The 21,516-nt window shown below is 48.8% G+C and overlaps 1 protein-coding gene across 1 annotated transcript; it reads right to left on the bottom strand.

Annotated features, from left to right (window-relative positions):
* Nucleotides 1–2,547: 2,547 nt before the first annotated feature.
* Nucleotides 2,548–21,168, bottom strand: LOC131405254 (proline-rich protein 36-like). Its single transcript, XM_058540347.1, has 4 exons — nucleotides 21,108–21,168; nucleotides 3,746–4,582; nucleotides 3,445–3,640; nucleotides 2,548–2,767 (listed from the first exon to the last, which is right to left on the bottom strand). Exons 1-4 carry the CDS (start codon nucleotides 21,166–21,168, stop codon nucleotides 2,548–2,550), a joined length of 1,314 nt encoding a protein of 437 aa, XP_058396330.1.
* Nucleotides 21,169–21,516: the final 348 nt, after the last annotated feature.

Raw genomic sequence — 21,516 nt, 5'->3', positions numbered from 1 at the left:
GAGCCCGACCAGGCCTCTGGACCCAGCTGCCCATGTGCAGGAAAAGCAGAAGACAGAGGAGCACGGTGACCTGCCCCATGAGTGTGCCGTCAACAAAGTCCCTGGGGCAGGAGGTCTGAGAAGTTGTGAGCAAAGGAAAGATGGAGGAGGAAACGTGCAGAATATGAGACTTAGGAGACACGTCAAATTTATGGGTGGGTGATGCCATACTGTGGTGTCTAGGGACGTGCACTTAGGCGGTAAGCCTACAAAGAAACACCAGGATATGATTACTCTAAAAGTCATTGGTTACTTAGGGGAAGAGGAAGCACACTGGCCAGGATGGGACACATCGAGGGGCTTGGGGTCGCTAGTGAAGTTCTGTAGCTCCACCTGGATGGTGGTTGCTGAGGTGCTCACCTTATGCCACTTCACTCAGCTCGGCATCACTGTGTGGTCTTCTGAGTCTGCGTTTTATTTTATAACAGGAAGGTTGAAAGAGAAGAAGAAAATAAGGATAGCAATTTTTAAATTTATGTTTTGCGAATGCCATAAAGGGCTTTGCGAGTCGAGAGCAGTTTGTGTCAAGAAGCAGCACAATGGAATGGTGGGGGGCTGAGCTCGGAACCACCCCACAGGGTCTGAGTCCCAGCGTGGCCTCTTACCAGCTGGGTGCCCCTGGGCAAGTCACTCAGCCTCTTTGAGTCCCCATTTCCTCATCTGCAAAATGGATGTCATTATAGTTCCTACCTCGTGTGTCATCCTGAGGTTTAAATGAGATGATCACTGAATGCTTAGAATATCGCAGGCATCCAGTAAGAGCTCAGTGCACGTCAGCCATGTTATTTCTTCCTATTTCTGAAAACGTGCCTTTCTCTCCTATCAGTTTTCCTTGCACACTGCAGCAATATCTTTCTTAAAAATCCTTGGTGGCAAGGGGGGGTGTGGGAACATGGTCCCCTGGCCCTAATCTGTGCCTCTCTTGTCCTTCTACCCTTGTTCCCCATTCTGTTTGAAGACCCTGAAGGATGAATCTGGCAAGGCAGGGAAGGAAAGATCCCAGCTGAGCAGAGTCAAAACCTGTTCAGTGCGGAGAGAGCAGGGAAAGGGACTTCCCTTGTCTGCCGCTGGATCCCAGTGTCTAGAACAGGAGGTGACACTGCGTGGGCATGGAATAGACGTTTGTTGAAAGGACAGATGAAAACTGCAGAGGTGATTTAGAGACCGCTGTTCAAGTACTTCCTTTTTGCATGAAGATTCTGAAGTGGTCTGTGGCTTTATTTCTGCCTCCCTCCCGCTCCAGGTTTTCTTCCCTGCTGCCCCATTTCAGTATTCACAGCTTTGTATGAGTCACTTAGTCTAAATGTGGTATCTCTTGGCAAAATGTGTGTATTGTACTTGCTCTTCCTCCAGAAGCCACACGCTGACCCCAGCCCTACGCCTGCCAACCGTCTTGTTGCTGCCCCTTGGAGCTCCTTCCTCCCGAGATCTGCCCGTCCCGTTCCCTCTTCCTCTGATGTCCTTCCTGTCATTGCTCCAGACCCGGCTCTCTCCAGTCCTCGGGTCACAATGTGGACGAGTTCGTTCCAGCAAAGCCTTTCTGGACCAGCCTCTCACGGGGACATTTCTCTGTCCTCTGCTTGTGAATCCTTCTGCTTTCCTTCGAGCACTTACCGTGTGTTCTACGTGTCGAATATGTGAGAGTAAACAGCTAGTACGACGGTGACTAGATGCTCCAGGAACGGAAGCACGAATGCGAGCTGACTTACTCGCTGTCTCTGCTGTGACTTTCGTGGCGGTACTATGACTGTGGAGCTTCCTGGTGCCTGGTGCTCAGTGGTGCTCAATAAGTGCTTGGTGAATGAATGGATGCACAGGGGGATGATATGTGCAGCCCAGGCTTGGAGTTGAGCTAGGAGGTTCTACAAGATGAAGGATCAGAATCTCACTGAGCAGGCTGAGCAAAGGGCGGGGGTGCTCACAACCTTAAGGAAACACACAGTTTCCCTGAAAGGCCTGCCCACAGCGGGGGGACCACCCCATAGCTTTATCAGAGATGGACTGGGAGGCTTAGCAACAGAGACTGAGGCTAAAGCCAAGGATTAGGGCTCGGGGACGGCGAGCAGGGCTTCTGGGCCCAATGGTGCCCAGTGGGCAGTCCTTGAGACGCTGGCTCCGACGGACTTCTGAGGTTTTCGAGAGCGACGGACGGCTGGGTTCCACCAGGGTGTCAGCATGGCCTGTCGCTGTCAGGGTGCTCTAGGACGTGGGGTGGCCTGTGTCTGCAGACAGGGTACAGCTTAGAAAGGCTCGAATTTAAACTTTAGTTCTGTCACTTCATCACTGTGTGACCTTGGGCAAGCTCTTAACTTCTCTGAGACCTGGCTTCATCGGCTACAAATGAAGATCAAAATACCCCGAGATAACGTGAGGCGCCGTGTCCAGCGCTGCTCAACCCTGGCAGCACACAGAAGAGTCCACGGCGAGTCTTCACAGCGCACACCCGACTGCTGGAGATCCCGACTCAGCAATTCTGGGGTGTGTCCCCAGCACCCGGGTTCCGCGAGCTTACAGGCGCTCACGAAGCTCAGGCTGCGCCGGGCGACCTTGGACTGGCCTACGGAAGGCCACAGGCACGGAAGCCCCCGCGCTGCGGCCACTGGCAGGCCGCGAGGTGCGGCACGGGCGGACGCGCTCGGCAGCGGCCTGCGGAAGCAGAGGCACGAAAACCCGCGACGGCCGGCAGCGTTCCCGTCGGACGTCGACTCCAGCGAACGCTAGACGAAAGCTGCGGCACGGAGGACCCGGTGCCCACGCGTCAGCTTTAAACGCCTTGACAGCACATGTGAGGGCGGGAGAGACGTGCTGCCGGGGCTCATCCGCACGAAGTGACTCGCACACACGCTTTCCCCGTTGTCTCCGTTTGTGAGGTGACCTTCTGCTCGAGAGCCTCAGACGTCCTCAAATAACGCTCAGGCGCTTTTCAATGCAGGCTGCGGGGTGGGTGCTTTCCGTGCGCGGCGAAGAGAGCTGGGCGCCCCGCGGGGCTCGGCGCCACGGGACCGGGTTTCGTGTTTGTCGAGTGCTGCTCTGGCTGTGGGCTGTATCAGCGAAAAGAAAAGAGCAGACGCAAGTCCCTACCCTCTCGGAGCTCACATCTAACGGGGAGAGACGGGATAAACAGTCAACACAGCAAATCATGAAGTGTCAGAATGTGACAAAACGCTAGTTAGAAGTGAGACAGTTTAGGAGCCTCAGGGAGCAAGTGCTTCAAGAAGGAGCAGGGGTTCTGCTACGTGGGTATCTGGGCCAAGAGCATTTGGGGGGGGGATGACCAGTGCAAAGGCCCTGGGCACACGGAACCTCTGAGGAACAACAAAGAGGCTGTGCCGTTTCGGGGAGCGGGAGAGGTCGAGGAACGCGGCTGAGGCTGAAGAGAAACAGGCAGATCAAGTCGGGTCTCGCGGGACGAATCGCGTCGGGTCTCGCGGGGGGATCATGTCGGGTCTCGCGGGGGGATCACGTCGGGTCTCGCGGGACGGCTCAGGTGGGGTCTCGCGGGACGTTTCAGGACTGTGGCCGTTGTGTTGGGCGAGACAGCCGCCGGGGCCAGGAGCAGAGCGGGGCTCGGCCTGGCTACGGCGGGGAGCTCCGGGCGGCACTGAGGACGCGTGTAGGGGACGAGGGCGCAGACTGGGGGCCCGTGAGGAGCTGACGTGAGAGCTGATCTAAGGAACGTGAGAGGACGGCGGAGGGCTTTCGCGACAGAGGGGGCGGCAGGGCGGGGTCGGCGGCGGGGAGGGCGCCGCCTCGGTCTCCAGGCCCGGCGCTGAGGGCGGCAGGCGGCAGGGCCCTCGGGGGCCCCGGAGACAGGAGCCCTCAGAGGCGGCCGAGGCTCTGAACTCTGCTGGGGAAGGGCTGACAGCACAGGGCCCACGCGGGGTGTCGTGGTTGGAGACGGAGGCGGAGCGAGGGGCGTGCGGAGCCTTACGGAGCGGCGGGGGACGCGGGCTGCTCGTGCCCTGACACAGGGACAGAAGTGCGATGCGACTGGTGCTGGGGACCCGCGGCAGCCGGTGCTGCAAGAGGCTGCAGGGCCGGCAGCGGCCCTGGCCCCGGGGACTTGGTTTTGGCTCCCGTCGGGGGCCGCAGGGAGGTTGGAGAAACGTGGGCTTGGTCCCCCTCGGAGTCCTCTTCAGTCCTGAGGAGGGAAGGGAGAGGCCCCGGGGCGTGAGGTCAAAGACGTGGTGCAGGTGCTGTCGGCTCGGGACGCCCCCGCCGCCGGAGAGAGCGGGACCCGTGTGGCCGCGCCGCGGGGGCGGGCCGGGCGGACGTCCCACGGGGCCGCTCCGTGCGCTCCGGAGCAGCGCCCGCGCTCGCCGCCCTGCCTGTGAGCCTGGCCGCCGCGCACGAGCCCCGCCGCCCAGGCGAGGCCGAGCCGATGCCCCCCTGCCGCCCTGCCTCCCGGAGCTGGTCCGCCGGCCCGCAGCGCCGGCCTCGCCTGGACGCTCGCTGGAAGTGCAGGGCTCGGCCGCACCGCAGACCCTCTGAGTCAGCACTTGCGCTGAACCGCGCCCCCGGGTGGTGCGGAGGCGGTTCCAGTCTGGAAGCGCTGGGAATGCCGTTCCTCGTCTTTAGGAGGAACAAAGCGGGTGCTTCCAGGAGGAAGCCCAGGAGGGCTTACATGTTACTCATCAGCCGTAAACCCCAAGTGCAGTGCATTTTTTCCCAGCCCTGGCAGTGTATTGGAGTCATGTGAACTTCGTTAAAAAATAAAAGTTCTAACTTGCATGACTCGAAAAACATTTCACTGTTTGTTTCGAGAGAAACAGATCAGAACAAAGTTGATTATACAGAATGAGGAAAAAACAACTCTGAACTTTTAACCTGAATGAGTAGTCTTTAGAGTCTTAGACAATTCCAGAGTGTGGAGCAGTAGTTCTCTATGCTGGCTGTGTATCATTGTATCGTGGGAGCTTTCAAAAAAGTAAAACATACCGATGCTGGGCCCCAAGCGGGATATTCTGACGTGATTGCAATGCAGCAAGAGTTGAGGTCACTGGTAGAAATGAAATGCAAGGCACGAGTGTAATTTTAAGTGATCTCGCAGCCAAATTAAAAAGGTAGAAATAAGTAATTAATTTTAGTAATATAACTTAATCCAATATATCTAAAGTATTATCATTTCAACATGTAATCAACATAAAAAAACTAATAATGCGATACTTTATATTTCTTTGTCTTAGTAAAGCTTCGAAATCTGGTGTGTATTTACACTTACAGCACGTCTCGGTTCAGATCAGCCACGTTTCAAGAGCTCACGGGACACCTGGGACTGACGGCTGTGGTGCTGGGTGCTGCTGCTGCTAGTAACAGTAGTGCCAGTCTGTGAAAGATAGATTCCACTTCTGGAAAACAAAATGATCACCCATTTAAAGTAGAAGAGGTGGTTCAGAAGACCATGAGGTGTAATTCCGTACTATTTCCTGTTTGCAAACAGCCTCTTAAAGATCGTTGTGGAAGTTCAATGAGGAGGTAGGATTTAGAAAGTTGCAAAATTTCTTCCAAAAAGGGAAATGTTGTCTGGGATTCAAGTGATACAGGCGAATCTTCCCGTAATGCTGGCTTAAGGCACAAGAGTACGTGCCTTGTTTCTCAGCGCCTGTGATGTTAGGAAGTACTGAGCTGCTACTGATTTTGTTCTAGGAAAAGAGAAGAATGTAGTCATTGGCTACATTTTCCTTTTTCTTTCCTGGAATCAACCAGTATGAAGTGCAAGCATCTTTCAGGATTGTGATATCTGTGTAGCTGAGTCAGTGGTGGGATCGGGGATGTGAAGGGATCCAATTCTGTGGCTTGGCATTCCTGGCCCAACCCTCTTTCCCAGAAGCATCACTCCTTGATCTTCTCCCAAACCAGCTGTGAGTATAATAAAGATCTGCTTCCTAGTGTTAACATTAGATTGGATTCCTAGGATTGATTTTTACTGTGGTTTTTTTCCTAAATAAATTAGAGAAACCATGTATCCACTGGCATGTGTTAAACTGTAACCAGGTCATGTAGCTCTCCTGAGCCCAAGCAAGCAAGCAGAAGGTCTTCGTGACATGTGCTGAGAACTGGGTTAATTCACTTCCCAGTGTAGACTACGGGACAGCTTCTTCGCTGCTGACGGTGGGGAGCAGAGCTCTCAGGACGAGGGTGCCCTCCCACCTGCCCAGATGCCTACGCCCGTGTGGAGGCTCCTCATCACTTTGCACCAAAATGTCTTTGCTTCCTTCCCAAAGCTGACTGGTTTAAAACAAGGAAATCATGAGATGGACAAAATTCATCTTGGCCCATCTATTCACTCAGTTCTGAGCCCTCCCCTCCCCTTCACCAGTCACACCTACTTCTCTTTGGAAGGCCCTGGGGGTGTCTCTGCTGTCCAGACCCTTTTCGGCAGAGCGTCCTATCGTCATTCACACGTGGAGTGACTGTTTGCACCAGGGTGCAGATCACACCCAGTTCTCTCTCCTACGGCTCTTGTGGAAAGTGAATAGAGCACGGCCAGATGAATGTCAGGCATCGGCTGGGCGGGGGGTAAAGATGGGTAGAAAGTTGGAAAGACTGAGCCCCTGAGACAGACTGCCTAGAACTGAGTGAGGGAGGAAGGTGGAGAGCCTTCTGGGGCCAGGATGAGCCACAGCAACGAGGGGCTGCCCCTGGGGCGCTCGGAGCCTCCGTTGTGCGGCTAGGCTATCAGGCTCACTGTCGCCAGAGAATAGGGTCATTTCACTTCTTTAAAAATGTAGAATTTAAATAATATTACCAAAATTAGGTTTAAAGATGATTCATATGAGTAAGTTCTTAAATGAAACCTGAGGATGCACCTGCCCCCTGCTTCTGTAGTGCCCTGCTCTCATCACTCAGTGACCCTGTTCACAGCCCAGTGTCCTGTCTACAGTCCTGACTCACACGGATGTCTTATTTGGAGACCACGCTCTCGCATTAGGACAGGGAGAACGTTTAGAGGGGGTTTTCACAATTTACTAGCCCAACAGTACTCTGTAACTTTCTCTTTTCTTTTTCTACTGTTACTTGGAAGGAAGGAGCCCCTCTCTGTGTTAAAATGTGGGGATTATTTTGTAAATTTGACTATGGAGAATAGTTATATGATTTACTTTTTTTAAAAGATAAAGTAGTCTTAGCTGAGGTCTGCAAGATGTTATAAGGACTTTTAGGATCAAATTACTCTAAAGTCAGCCATTAAGAGAAATCTGACACTTATAAGACAAAATGTATGTGACTCAATCTGTCTGGAACCCTGCAGTGGTCCCCTTTGCTTAAAGACGAGGTGTAAACGCTGTCTGAGGTGAGTGAGTGTGGGACACACGTAGTGAATCAAGTTGACGCTGAAAGGTGAGGTGAAGACAGAAAGAAACCTTCGCATTTGACTCAGGAGCTTGCACTTTGGTAGGTAGTAGGGAGCCGTTGAAGGTTTTAGAGTAAGGAGGACGATGATCTTGGGATGGTGCCTTAGCTCGGGGGAAATGGAGGGAGGAAGAAAGCTCAAAAGCTTGGTGGGCATGGGACCAGGCAGCAGGTCAAATGTGGAGACTGAAGAAGAAAGAGGAGGTAAAGATGACTCAGACTTTGAGCATAGGAGGATGACAGCGCCTGAAGGAGCCGAGAGGCCGAAAGTTGTTGGGGAGAAATATAATTAACTTGACCTCGAACATGTAGAGTTTAAGAATCGAATGAAAAAATATATTGAAGCACTTCCAAAGGTGTACAGCACTATTCTCACGTAATAAAATAATGATAGTACCATTTATTACATGTGGGGCAAGTATTTTACACGGACTCTCCCAGATACATGCTGGGCCCCCATTGTTGTGAAGATGATCTTCAAGTCTAGGAGAAAGAGCCTCTGGGCAGAGGTCCTGGGCTCGTTCGTCAGTTAGGGCAGTGGGAGGAAGCATCGGAGAAAGTCTCCAAGGCCACATGAGAAGTGATGCGGCCTGTGGTCACTCAGGGTGGCACGACAGCCCCCACCTTGGAGACGACGACTGTGATCTGGTGGACAGGAGCACAGCCTTGCAAGAGGGATGGGCTGAGTTCAAATTCAGATTCCACAACTTACCAAGCTGGGTTATCTTGGGCAACTTCACCTTTGAGCACTTCACTGTCCCCGTCTGTAAAGCAGGCTACCAGAAGTATCTGTATCTGCTCCTTGGGTCGGGTCGTTGTGAGGATTAAGTGAGATCATGCTTGAAAGTGCTGAGCACAATGCCTGGAATAAGCAATGATTCAAAACTATTAATGACACCACGTGCTGTAGAGGACTCCGTGCTAATGGGGAGAAAAGTGGAAATTAAGAACAGAATCCTGAACTAAACTGGAGTCAGGAGGCCTGTAGGGGGAGCTCTCACACCTTGTCACACCCTCCATTACTCTAAAGAGGAAGAGAGGACACTTCCATCTCTGACAGGAAGTACAGCTGCTTGATACTTTTGAAGGAAGACTTTTCTCTCCACCCGGCAACAGCCCAGCCAATGAGAAACACCACAGCCCAGCCAATGAGAAGCTGCCACTGCTCTGAACTGTCACTCTCCCCCAATGGACTTTCCTTTAGAACGGCCCCTCCCTGCTCCCCCTTTTCTCTATAAAAGCAGCTCCCTCCTTTGTTCTCTGGATTAGCCTGTGGTTGGCCATTGTGTGCACATCCTGAATTGTAATTCTTTTGGCTGTTCCTGAATAAACTCGTTTTGAGATAAGATAGCAGGCAAATTTGCTTTTGAAGTTGACAAAACAAAAACCATTCACTGCATTTGGAGAAGGGAGGTAAGGAATGATATCCTGGAGGAAAGTTTCCTGGAGTGGTGGTGGGGCAAAGTTTGTCTCCAGAATGTTCAATTTCTCTTACAAGGTGGAGTCATAATAGCAATCACAACAGGAACAACAACATGTGCTTCCTTCACAGTGCGCTTCTGATGAAATTTGTTACACACGGGGGAATTGCATATGAACAAAGTCTGATAAAATACTAACAATAAGTAAGAGTAGATGTTTAATATTTATAACACTTAGTACTATGTTTGCTTTCTCTCAGAAGAAAATTTAACAGTGTAATTTGCCAAAAGGACATAATCTAATTACCCTGTCCATGCTGAATAGCACGTTATCACACCTAGGAACTGTGTTGGTGAACATTTAAAAATGTTTTCTCAAGGCACAGCTTCTAAAACACCATGAACCCTGCTATAATATTCTCCACTATAATACTTTCCCTAAGACTTATTCCCTTAGTTGTAGGTCAGTGATTTAATTATATTTTTTAAACAGGTGCTTTTAAAAGGATCCTCTTGACTCTTTAAATCTAGTTGCTATAAATTGATATCAAAATTTGGTTTCTTGGGGTCAGCTGGGTGGCGTAGTGGTTAAGTGCTCGTGCTCTGCTTCGGCAGCCTGGGGTTCACAGGTTCCGATCGGGTGCCACCCATGCACCGCTTGTTAAGCCATGCTGTGGCAGTGTCCCATATAAAATACAGGAATATGGACATGGATGTTAGCCCAGGGCCAATCTTCCTCAGCAAAAAAGGGAGGATTGGCATCAGATGTTAGCTCAGGGCTGATCTTACACACACACACACACACACACACAAAATTTGGTTTTTTGGAGTATAAATGTTAACTATTATAATTTCTAGACTGGCTCCATTTAGAAAATGTAAAATCAGAAAAGTCATACAATCACATTTAAAAAATACGGAAAAGTAATTACAGTGCCATTCAATTCACTGTAAGCAATCTGGAATATTTCTCTCAGACTTTTTTTCATGTATTTCTTTTATATAGCTGCAAATATCCCCCACACACAATGCTGGACCTGCTCTTTAGTATAAAATTATTGGTAATTTTTAGTTGCCTACATAGTCTCCACAACCATCGCTTTTTGTGTAACAATTGATCAAGGAGAAATGCTATAATTTAGCTCTTTATTCCCCTGTAGCTGGATGTTAGTTTCTTCGTTTCATATTTTACTGTTAAAAATAATAGTATTTAGCGTATTTAAGGATGTAGCTTTTTCATATTTAATGTTTTTTCCTTATTCTCAGAAGTTGAACTGAGGATCAAAGGGCATGTGCATTTATATAGCATTGGTGTATACTGCCCAGTTATTCCCGAAAAGAGTGCACACACACACACACACATGCATGTGTGTGAGTGTATGAGCGTGTGTGTGTGTGTGTGTGTGTGTATACGTGCATACATAACTTGGTGGATAGAAAAAGATGCCCTGTGTTAGTGTGTTTCTCTGATCGCATGTGGGTTTGAATACCTTCCCTAACCATGTCCCTCTAATTTTACTCGCTTGTTCAGCTTTTTTGTGTTGGCCTTATTTCTAGGAAGGTGGTTCTTTTGCTTAAAGTTAATTTGAGGTGAATGGTTACAATAAAGCCAGGTTATTTATTACTTTCTGATACTCCCCCGCCAACCACCAAAACATAGGTTTCAATCTGGAGCTCTGCTTTTGAAATGCAACCACAATGTCAACGAACTTTAACAGGGCACATCGTGTCTATACTGAAAAGGAGTAAACCACCTGAAATACTTCCCTCCGAGAAAAGCTCCAGAGGTCCTTAAAGAGAGAGCTTTGAGAAGCAAAGCGTGATATAATATATGAGTAGCTCAAAGTACTTGCAGAAAATGGTGAGACAATTTGAAAGCATTTATTGAAAGTAATCAAATTTTGATAGACTGGTGAAACTCTAAATCCAAGATTCCTCAGCATCTCATGCTGCAGAATCAGTTTCTGTTCCTTCCATGAAAACTACACTTTCTTTCAGTTGAAAATACAGAGGGAGGAATTGGAGAGCCTGTGGGGTGGAAAATGAGGAGTGAGGGGTCTATGAGTTCTACGTTTGCTTGCTGCCGTCTCTGACTCACCCATCACATCCCTCCTGCCGGAGGAGGGAGCAGGAACCAGTGCCAGCAGAAAAGCAGGACAAAGGGAGGAGGGAGAAGACTGATGGCTGGGTTAGGGGATGTCTCATGGTCTCCGAGTGGAGGATGCTGCTGGGCCTCAGGCGCAGACTCGGCCGGGCTCTTCGGGAGCACCTCCTTCCGCTAGGTCCCTGTCTCAGCTTCTCTCTCAATGCCGCACTCACTCTTTTTCCTAAGGTCTTTCTGTCGTGGATCCAAATTTCTTAGAGAAGGAACTCGTTGGCCATCTTCGTAGCTGTGTGGGCAGGGACTCCAGGGCACGGAGACATGGCATTTCCTGCCGCAACTCTTGGGGTGGCGAGTGAGTGGTGGAAGCAGTTCCAGAAGAGAGGCGCCGGGCAAAAACCTAGCTAGTACGCCTGCCGCACCTGCTGGCCGGCTCGCTGTCCGCCCGCTGACGGCAGCTGCAGCTCTGCAGGGCCTCTCAGTCTGCTCCAACCCGTCCTTCCCTTGGGGGGCCGGGTGGTGGCACTTCTCACAGTTTATACGTGAAACAGATGATGTAGGATCTTCCTGAACTTCTGTGCATACACAGACTGTATGATAAATGCCTGTTTATCTTGTGTGTGTAGAGATAGAAAGATGGAATTTCTATCCACACAGACAATTGTGTCTGTGAGAAACTTCTAGGAAAAAAAATAATATTCTTTCATCAAATAAGTTCTGGAAGTGCTGAGCTAAGAGAGAGAAACAATTTCTGTATCATATGGCTTCTCAGGGCCTTTAGTGTGCTATACACCTGTGAGAGAGAGGACATGAGTTTCCTAAACTTACTGAAATAGATGTGTGTGTGTGTGTGTGTGTATTTATTTGAGGAATATATGTCAACACCTTGCATATTATTTAAAATGCAGTTTGAGAAATGCTGGCTTGGGTTTGAAGATAAATATGAATTTCTCTTTGGAAAAGGGAGAGAGAAAGAGGAGTTTGTGCCAAAGAGATGATAAATTGTTAATATAAAAGCCCAAGGGGAAGGCGCCTGGAGGAGATAAGCTCCTTTGGGAGCAATCAGGCCGAGAGCACAGGTGGGGTCTAGCATTTACATGGTCCGCTGGCCTGTAAAGACCTCAGGTGGGCTGTGGGCCCCGCTTACCCTCTTGTGAGACGTTCCGTCACAAGGTCTCTTCTGGACCACCAACTGTACTTCTCATGGTGTTTGTAGGGATTTATGAAATACGCTGTCTTGACGTTTGGCACCTTTTGCCACGTGTTTCTGCATAAGCTCATGATCCAAATATTACTCAAAAGCAGCCGTGGGTCCAGCTGCTCTCTTCCATTAAAATTATTACATCATTGTCACTGGTCTTTCGACCTCCTTATTTCTCTGTTCTCTTGCTTTCCTAACCTGCATCAAATTCTTTCCTTCTACATCAAGAGAAGGAGCATTTTTCAGAGGCTGCTCTTTTAACAATAAAGTAGATAAAAAATTGAAGCTATTGTTTTTCACATCCCATGAGGCTGGCTGATATGGATGTGGAGAACTTTCAGATAGCCTATCACACCTGAAAAGTTGGTGCAGCCTGCACTCATTATGGGCCTGCCCCATTCTGGGTGCCGGGGCTGCATCCATGAACAGACAGAGCCACACTCACAGGGCGTCTGTTTGTGTGTGTGTGTAGACTGAACAAAAGTAAACAAATATGCAACATAAAGTCAGACAGACAAGTGCTCAGAAGAAAAATAAAGCAGGGTCACGGGCTCCAGAGTGACTGTTTTAGATAGGATGGCCAGGGAGGTTCTCTGTGTTCTGTTAACACCTGAGCAGAGACCCGGACGGAGTAGGGGCATCAGTCACGAGGCTAGATAAGGGAAGAGACTTCCAGCCATCTGGAGAAGCAAGTGCAAAGGTCCTGAGGTGAACACATGCCAAGTGTGTTTCAGGAGCAGCAAGGAGGCCACAGTGGCTGGAGCCAGGTGACCAAGGGGGAGAGGGATGGCAGTTGGTGTGTATGTGTGTGTATGTGTGTCGGGGGAGTTGAAGGGGGGGTTAGATCATGAAGAGCCCCATGAAGAGGCCACAGGAGTAATTTTTAATTTTATTCTAAGTGTGACAGGACATAATAACCAGGACACAAAACATGAGGAACAGCGTCATGCGTGTTCTTTTATTACTCTTTCTTCCCTCAATTGCCGTAGCCAAAAAATTCTTCACGAAAGGAAAAGAAACACGTGTACTGTCTGGAAGCACTTTGGGGTCAGGGCCACAGGAAATAGCAGGACCGCGGGCCGCAGAGGCACGATGAATAGGCCCTTTCTAAATAGGACGGACATAGCTGCTGCTTTTGGGTGCAATTTGTTCCTATAAATATCTCTGCTAATACCACCATTCACTCAGTGACGGAGGAGGAAAGGCGCAGAGCCCTAGGTGGGAACTCCTGATGATGAGTCAGAACTGCCCTGTTCCTACCTGGAGGCCTCGAGTGGAGGGAAAGCTATTTGTGGGCACAGGGAGGCGTAGTGGCACACGCCAGGAAGAAGCATAAAATCAGGCGACACTCAAGACTACTGGTGTCAGGAGCAGAGAGAGCTTTTTCTGTACCCTCAGACACCCACGTAAGACATAAAGAGACTAGGTTTGAGGAAGTAAGTAGCCCTCCGTCTTCCTTGTAACATCCATTACAGTGGGTTTCAAGCGGTTGCTCAGGTCTCACTCCTGGAAACATCTTTTTAATGGCACCTAGAAATGGTGACAGATTCCAGGGGCCGGGGCCTGATGGGGTGGCTCTCCAGTCCCTCTGCACTGGGTAGCTTCAAATTCTGACTCCGGCTTTGCCCCTGAGGGACTCTGTATGTCTGAGTCCTATGATTTCTCCATCTCCTTCACCATTTCAGGAGCCAGAGGAACCCGGGTTCCCATTCTGGCTCCGTAGCTTGGTCACCATGCGTCTCAATAGTAGCAAGTACCTAATCTTTCAGTCTCCTTGTTTACAAAATAGGGACAGACATATGTACCTGTTGTATTAGGGTATAAAGTGCCCAGCAAAGAACTGGGCATTCGGAAAGCACTTGAGGAACGTGATGGACCCTGGAAGGCAGTCCACAGGAATCCGAGCCTCCTGGAACTGCCACTTGATGACTGCTTGCCCTTGAGGGAGTTGTTGAATATTGTTGGTGTTCAGAAAATTGAAATCTAGCTATAAAATGTATACAGTCCCTATTCATGCTCCAACGAAACGCTCCCTCCACCCTCCCGTTCCTCCAGTCCTGCCCAGCAGCAGACAGGGAGAGGGACGGAGATTTCTTAAGCTCCTACGCACTGCTGTGGACAAGGCGTCTTACGCATATGGTCTCGTTTGATCCTCCCGACACTTTAAAGCCAGCCTTATTACCCTCATCCAACAGTGGAGAAAACAAAGCTCTGAAAAACTGAGACAGGAGAATTTACACCAACTGATAAAACGGCAGAGGTGGAGTTTCAACTTGGTCTGCTTGAATCCCAAACCCGAATTCCCTCCAGGACCCACGGGGGCTACTGAGTGCACATCGTTATTAGCAAATAATCAGTGTTGACCTAAAAGAATCGCTGAAAACAGAACACGGGGACATTCTGGCCTCATCTGGGAATCTCATTGGATTCTGCGAATGATTAATGTCCCAGAAACAGGGCCAGTTCTGTTGTTGATGGTTAGGTAAAAATCCGTCCTTGGGCAACACTTGACAAAGATGCTTCTAGTCTGTTTCTCAAATCAACTCCCCTTCCTGGCAATCTGTTCTAGAACCTTCCAGCCCTTATAGTCGTCCTCATTTTGAGCTTCAATCCCCTTCCCGGGGCCACCACCACTCCTATAACTGCTTGACCCCGACATGAAGACAGATGCTCAATCCCACTGCACCTGCAATGGGAGGAATAAATAGCCCTAGTTCTTTTAGATTTCTCATAAGACCTATTTCCTTGGCCTTTTAATAATTTTCACAACTCTTTTGTGGACATTTTCCAAACTTTCCACTATTTGCTTAAGTCTCTGAGTCCAAAATTGGAGATTTAATTCTAACTGAGCTCTGAGAAAAGTGAACCAGAGGACTGATCCCGTGTGAGATATGCGTTCCTCTTGCTTATGTGCCCAGGTGTGTGGTCCACATTGATGCTGCAGCACTACTGAGTCATCGTCCTCACTGTGAAGAAGTGCCACCTTCGGGAAAAACAATAAATGAGGAAGCCAGGGCTTTTAACCCTGTCTAACAGCTACTGTTACTGCCACGATGATGGTCAGGCCCTCTATGCGCCCTTTTTAGTGCTAAGAAGGAGTATAAGCAGGAGTGATTTTCTTCATTAGCATCAAGAACTTACAAAGGATGTCAAACAAATGGATCTGTTAAAAGCACCTTATTAGTCTTCCTGGCCCAAGCAGAGCAAAATCCTTGGTTAATAAAAAATTGGGGAGGGGCTCGTAGGAAGTAAGCAAATAAGCTAAGATAAAGACTTGATAGCACAAGTTGTTCTGAAGTTTTTAAAGTAGCAAGATTTCGTTTTTTATTTTAATTTTGGCGGGATTTAAAGGGAATACTTGGAATGAAGAAAGAAACAGCTTATTGCTTTTAAAATTGTCTCTTGCGTAATCTAGCCACAGGGAAACATGCTCATAATTTGGTATTTGAAAGTTAAGTATTTCATTTGGTTAATTACTTCCAGAGTTATCATCATTTCATTAAAAATTTCTTTCAATTCAGTTTGGGGATTAGAAGAGCTTTCAAAATTCTTGTGTGTGATGTTTTTATGGCATCTTTGATCAGTATTTTTTTTTCCTTTGGGAATACATTTTCCAGTTTCATAGAGTCAATGAAAAGACAAATGGTTCCATTTACAGAAATCTGTTATCTAACAGATTGATCAAAGTAAGCAGAGGGATCTGGCCACAGGTCCTGTCTCCCACGCTGACCAGCAGTGTGACCTTGAGAAAATGACTAAAACTCTCTGTGGCTTCAGTTTTTTGTGAAGATAAATGTACACGGAGTTCTTAAGATAGGCTTGAAACGTGGTGATAGCTCAAAAAACGTGATGTTCTATTTGTTCAGCTAATTTGAATTCTAATCCAGTCCTTGAAAGTATTAGTCATCTCATTTTAACAATCTCATCATTAAAACATAAAATATAAAATTAAGAACCCTTTTGAAAGTCGAGTTGAAATGTTGCTGCTTACAAAATTCAACGATTTTCTTCTTTTTGTTTTTCTGACTGGACCCGAAAAGTCTTTATTATTTCTTCAGGAACCTCTGTTAACTTGTGACATTTCCCCTCCAGGTGACATTCACGTGCTTTATGTCTACGTATGCTTTTTGCCCACCCCCATGCCCAGATTTTCATTCATCACATGATCATCCCCCCGTCACATGTGCACCTCTTCCTTCCCTGTGGTTCCAGGATAGTTTTTTTTTTTTTTTAAATAAGAACTTCTATTTTCCTGATTTCATTTACCCATAACATTTTTTTTCCTCTCATAGTGCTTTTTTCTCGACAATTTTTTTTTTGTGTGAGGAAGATCAGCCCTGAGCTAACATCCATGCTAATCCTCCTCTTTTTGCTGAGGAAGACTGGCTCTGAGCTAACATAGCTATTGCCAATCCTCCTCCTTTTTTCCCCCAAAGCCCCAGTAGATAGTTGTATGTCATAGTTGCACATCTTTCTTGTTGCTGTATGTGGGACTTGGCCTCAGCATGGCCAGAGAAGCAGTGTGTCGGTGCACGCCTGGGATCCGAACCCGGGCCACCAGTAGCGGAGCGCGAGCACTTAACCGCTAAGCCACGGGGCTAGCCCCTCTTGACAATTTTCAAGCCACTTGAAAACTTAGGAACCATTGGTATTAAGTTTCTGGGTAATAAATAATGTACAAGTGGGCAAATAACACCACTTCTCAATTTTTCTCCCTTAATGTGAACAAGAATGATCCTACTCTGTGGGACACTGTTCCTTTGGTGGCCAACAATGAACCACGACCCCTGGTGATCACACACTTGTGTCCTTCCCTCCCGCATCGACTCTGGACTTGGTCATGAACTGTCTCTGGCCTGTGGGACATTAGCAAGCATGATGTAAGTGGAAGCTGGATAAGTGCTTTCACACTGGGGCTTGTTTTCTCGGAACACTTGCTCTTGGAACCCAGCTGCCATATTGTGAAAAAGCCAAAGCAGCCACATGGACAGGCCTAGATAAGGAGGACTGGGGCCCTGGCCAACCACCCAAGTGGAGATCCCAGCTGACAGCCGGTACTGACTCGTCAGCCTTGTGAGTGGCCCATCCAGCCCCAGTTGGGCAGCCCCAGCCGACACCATATGGAGCAGAGACAACGGTCCCCACCGGATCCTGACCAAATTACAGAACAGTGAGTAAACAAACGGTTGCTGTTGTTGTAAGCGGCTGTGTTTAGGATGGTTTGTATGTAGCAAGAGATAACTGAAACACACAACCGCTCTCCTTCCTGACCTTGAGTATGGAATCAAGAGAAACTGGCAGCAAAGCAACCCAACGCTACGTTGATGCTCGGCCAATGTAAATCTCTCCCCACTACGGCATCATTAGATCTTGAGAACAAGGCGGAGCCTGAGGCTCAGAGGAGCATCAAATGGCACTTTTCCAGTGGGGGCTGCAGTTTCCTCCTCCTCCTCCTTCTCCTCCTCCTCCTCCCTTTCTGACACACGTTCCCTGAGGGCTGGCCATCATCTGACACACGTTCCCGGAGCGCTGGCGGTCACCTGACACGTGTTCCTGGGGCGCTGGCCACCCTCTGACACATGTTCCCAGAGCGCTGGTGGTCACCTGACACGTGTTCCTGGGGCGCTGGCCACCCTCTGACACATGTTCCTGGAGTGCTGGCGGTCATCTGACACATGTTCCCGGGGTGCTGGCTGTCCTCTGACACATGTTCCTGGAGCGCTGGCAGTCACCTGACACACGTTCCCAGGGCACTGGCCGTCCTCTGACACGTGTTCCCGGAGTGCTGGCCATCCTCTGACACATGTCCCTGGAGCACTGGTGGTCCTCTGACACATGTCTCTAGAGCGCTGGTGGTCACCTGACACGTGTTCCTGGAGCCCTGGCTGTCCCCTGACACTCATTCCCGGAGCTCTGGCGGTCAACAGGACAGACACAGCTCCTGCTCTGATGGAGCTTGCTCTCCTCCCATCATGTCAGGTCTTCACCAGGATGTCATCACCTTGGATAGATGGAAGTCTGACTTACCTCCTCACCCCTTACACAGTACTAAATTGTTGACAAATGGCGGGAAGATGGCTGGTCAAGGAGAATGAGCAGTTGGTCACCAGCCCGTTGTCAAAGACAATGACCGACACGGGTGACAGAACTGAACAGAGGATTCCTCCACAAGTGTTCCCCGAGGGTGGAGGAGCTCTGCACCTTCCTCTCCTTGTCGGCGGGTGTGTCTTTCAGCAGGTCCCGACTCCAGACTCCCCGTGGAATGTTTCCTGGCCCCTCCTTCTGGAAGGCGTGGCTCTCTTCAGCACTCCTCAGATCTGTGGTGCCGCTCCAGACGCTGCACACCCTTGGCGTGTGAGAGAGTAGCTGGGACAGGCCTTGGTGGCTGAGGTGGGCTCCAGGTTCCTCCTCTGCTGAGCGGCTGTCCAGGGGACGTGCTTTGGAAATGCTGGAGAGGAAGGAAAACGTGGAAGAGAGTTTGTTCACTATAAAGACTTTCTTTACGCCAAAGCAGAGGAATCACTGGTCATCTCCTCAGACAGCTGGAGATCAAGATGTTTCCTTTGTGATCTGTGAGGCGACCGTGCGACGGTACAGCTGGAGAATAGGCGCCGGGGTCAGACTGCTCGGGCTCCTGGTTACACCACCTGCTAATCCCGAGACCTGGTTAGCTTGTTGAATATCGCCACACTTCATTTGCCGCCATCTGTAAAATGGGGAAAAGAACGGTACCTACCTCCTGAGTTGTTGAGAAGAGCACAAGTGCGTGGTACACTCTCAGCAAGCATTACTTGTTAGTATTAGCTGTTAGTTCTTTCCTCAAAAACTTAGTGCTTTCCTTCCATTGACTAAACATATTCTTAACTCCGCAAAGCAGAAAGGATCATTTTAACTATGTATTCTATAAAATTTTTTGGATGTGTTCTGTTTTCGTTTTCTCTTAAGAAACCTTCCAGTTGCAAGTTTGGAAACTTCTAGGTTCAGACAACCTTTATTTAATCTAAAAATATATTTTAAAGCCATATCTCACCAGTCCTTATTTGTAAGCATTTAAATGATGTGTATAGTCAGGAATTTAAAGTAAAGCCTACTCTTCACAACTCATTACCGTATATAAGTGAGATTTGGGAGGCAGCTTTGAGTCGTTGGAAGTTTTTGATTCTGCAACCTTTTTGGAAAACTCCATTCACCAGAGAGCTCTAGGATCACTATTATACAGGGAATCTTCAAGGAAGTTCTGTGTTAGGAGCCAGCCAGTCACACTGCGAATGTCAGTTTATTGACAGACCTTGATAAACACTGCGTCTCCTTCCTTTCTATTTTCCTTTCCCATTCTCTCTCTCTTTCCTCCTTTCCCCTCCCTCCTCCTCCTCCTCATTCTTCTCTCTCTCTCTAGCTCTCTATCGTGTTAAGGCTTGCATTATTCTCCTTCTGATATAATTGGGGCCTCTGGGTTTTAGTGCCCAGAGAACAAGCGGCCGTGAACTCCTCCACGTAGTCTTCCACCTTCACCCTGTAAGACGGGAACCTGCCCCTCCACTCTCCATTCAAACTGTGCTGTGGAGACTGGGGTGGAACTTCCGAGTGTGTTGGATCTCCCTTTTCCTTTGGTAATTGAGGTGGGAAGCCTGTCTTAGAAATCCATAAACACGCATACGCGACCGTGGACTCCGTAATGAGAAAACTGCATTCCTGTTTTACAGCCACTCTTCCTCCGTTACTTCCAGGCCCAGTGCCCACTCAGTGGGGATCTGCCTGGGAGTCCCTGATCCTGATATTTTCCAGTCCTACCACTTCTAGGAATGCGCCCAGCTTGAGTGCCAGATAACAGCAGAGTCAGAACTTCCAGTACTTGTTTTGACCAGAGATGCCTCAAGGGCAAGATCTTTCTGTTTCTTCATGGGTCTGTTCAGAGGCTTATGCCCACACAGTCAGGAGGAACCTGGAGCTTCCTGGCTTCCCAGACTTGACAAGTGTCCCGTTATTAGCCACAATCTAAGTCTTGAGATCTGGAAAAGTGCTGTATGCCCTCAGTGAACAGGCAAGAAATTGATGGCTTTGGGAGGGGAAGAAGTTTAAATATTTTCACAACGGGTTATGTCAATATTTGACAGCAATACGCCATGGCTTGTTTGGTATAAGGAATGTGGTAAGATGATAGACTTTTTTACTATCTAATATTCTGTGAGTTTCCTCCAGAAAAGAACTGTGTCTTATTCCTCCCGTGTCCAGCCCACCACTTAGCCTAGTGTCCTGGCAGCAAGCAGACACAGAGCAAGTGCTGACTGCCTGAATGAATGCATGCTCTGTTCAAAGCTTCATCAATTATCATCTAATAAATGTAATCATTTTTGTGATTAAGGCTCTTAAGTTCTGAGACTGGCAGGGAATCATTGCCGGGTAAATCTCTGGATGTCCCTGCAGAGTGACATGGGGTCTGCGTTCCATCCACGCCCTGATCTCCAGGGAGATTTTGAAGGGGCCGCTCCAAAATCCTGAGATCATGGCTACACGTGACCTAGGATCATGCCCTCCCTACCAGTCACGGTGCCTACTGCAGGGATGGGAATTGGGTGGAACAGAGAAAAAGAGGGTAGAAACTTATGCTTCTGTCCTCTGTGACTCCAGAGTTGCTCCATGACTGACATCTGTGGAAATGAAAAGCAAAGATCCTCTTCCTTCCAGGTCCTTTGAGAAAAGACCCAGGTGGTTGTCAGCCCCTCTCCCCCTCCTTTCTTTTGTGTGTAGTCTAATTCCCTCACTGCTTGGATGAGGAATCAGGATCAGGGGGCAAAGTGACTTCTCAGTGTTATCTGATCAGCCACAGGGCTAGGACTAAAATCTGGCTCTCCACTCTCAGGTCCTGGCCCCTCACCATCGTCGTAACTACAGCATATGGAGCACTCACTTTCTATGTACTTTATTTAATCCTAACAACTTGATCATCCTCCCATCATGGATGAGCTCGCTGCAGTTTAGAGGGTCAGTAGCTTACCTGGGGATCCAAAGCTGGTGCTGATTCCCAAGCTCATGCCCTTAGACACCGTGCCCAGCATCCCCACAAGGGGCTTGATTGATTTGTGGTCTCTGATCCTCAGGACTGTGGAAGGTGCAGGGCTTGCTTTTTTTCTACTATCAATAATTCACGCTCAGTGTAAAAAGCCTGTATATTAGTTTGCCAGGGCTGCCATAGCAAAGTACCACCAACTGGGTGGCTTAAATAACAGAAATTTATTATTTCATAATTCTGGGGGCTAGACGTCTGAGATCAAGGTGTCAGCACGGCTGCTTTCTTCTGAAATCTCTCTCCCTTGCTTGTAGATGACTGTCTTCTCCCAGTGTGTTCACACGGTCATCCCTCTGTACGTGTCTGCGTCCTAATTTCCTCTTCTGAGGACACCAGT

Source organism: Diceros bicornis, chromosome 5 (genome assembly GCF_020826845.1).
Source record: "Diceros bicornis minor isolate mBicDic1 chromosome 5, mDicBic1.mat.cur, whole genome shotgun sequence".
NCBI lineage: Eukaryota > Metazoa > Chordata > Mammalia > Perissodactyla > Rhinocerotidae > Diceros > Diceros bicornis.
Note: the sequence above shows the minus strand (reverse complement) of the source record. Positions and strands in the feature narration are given on the sequence as shown.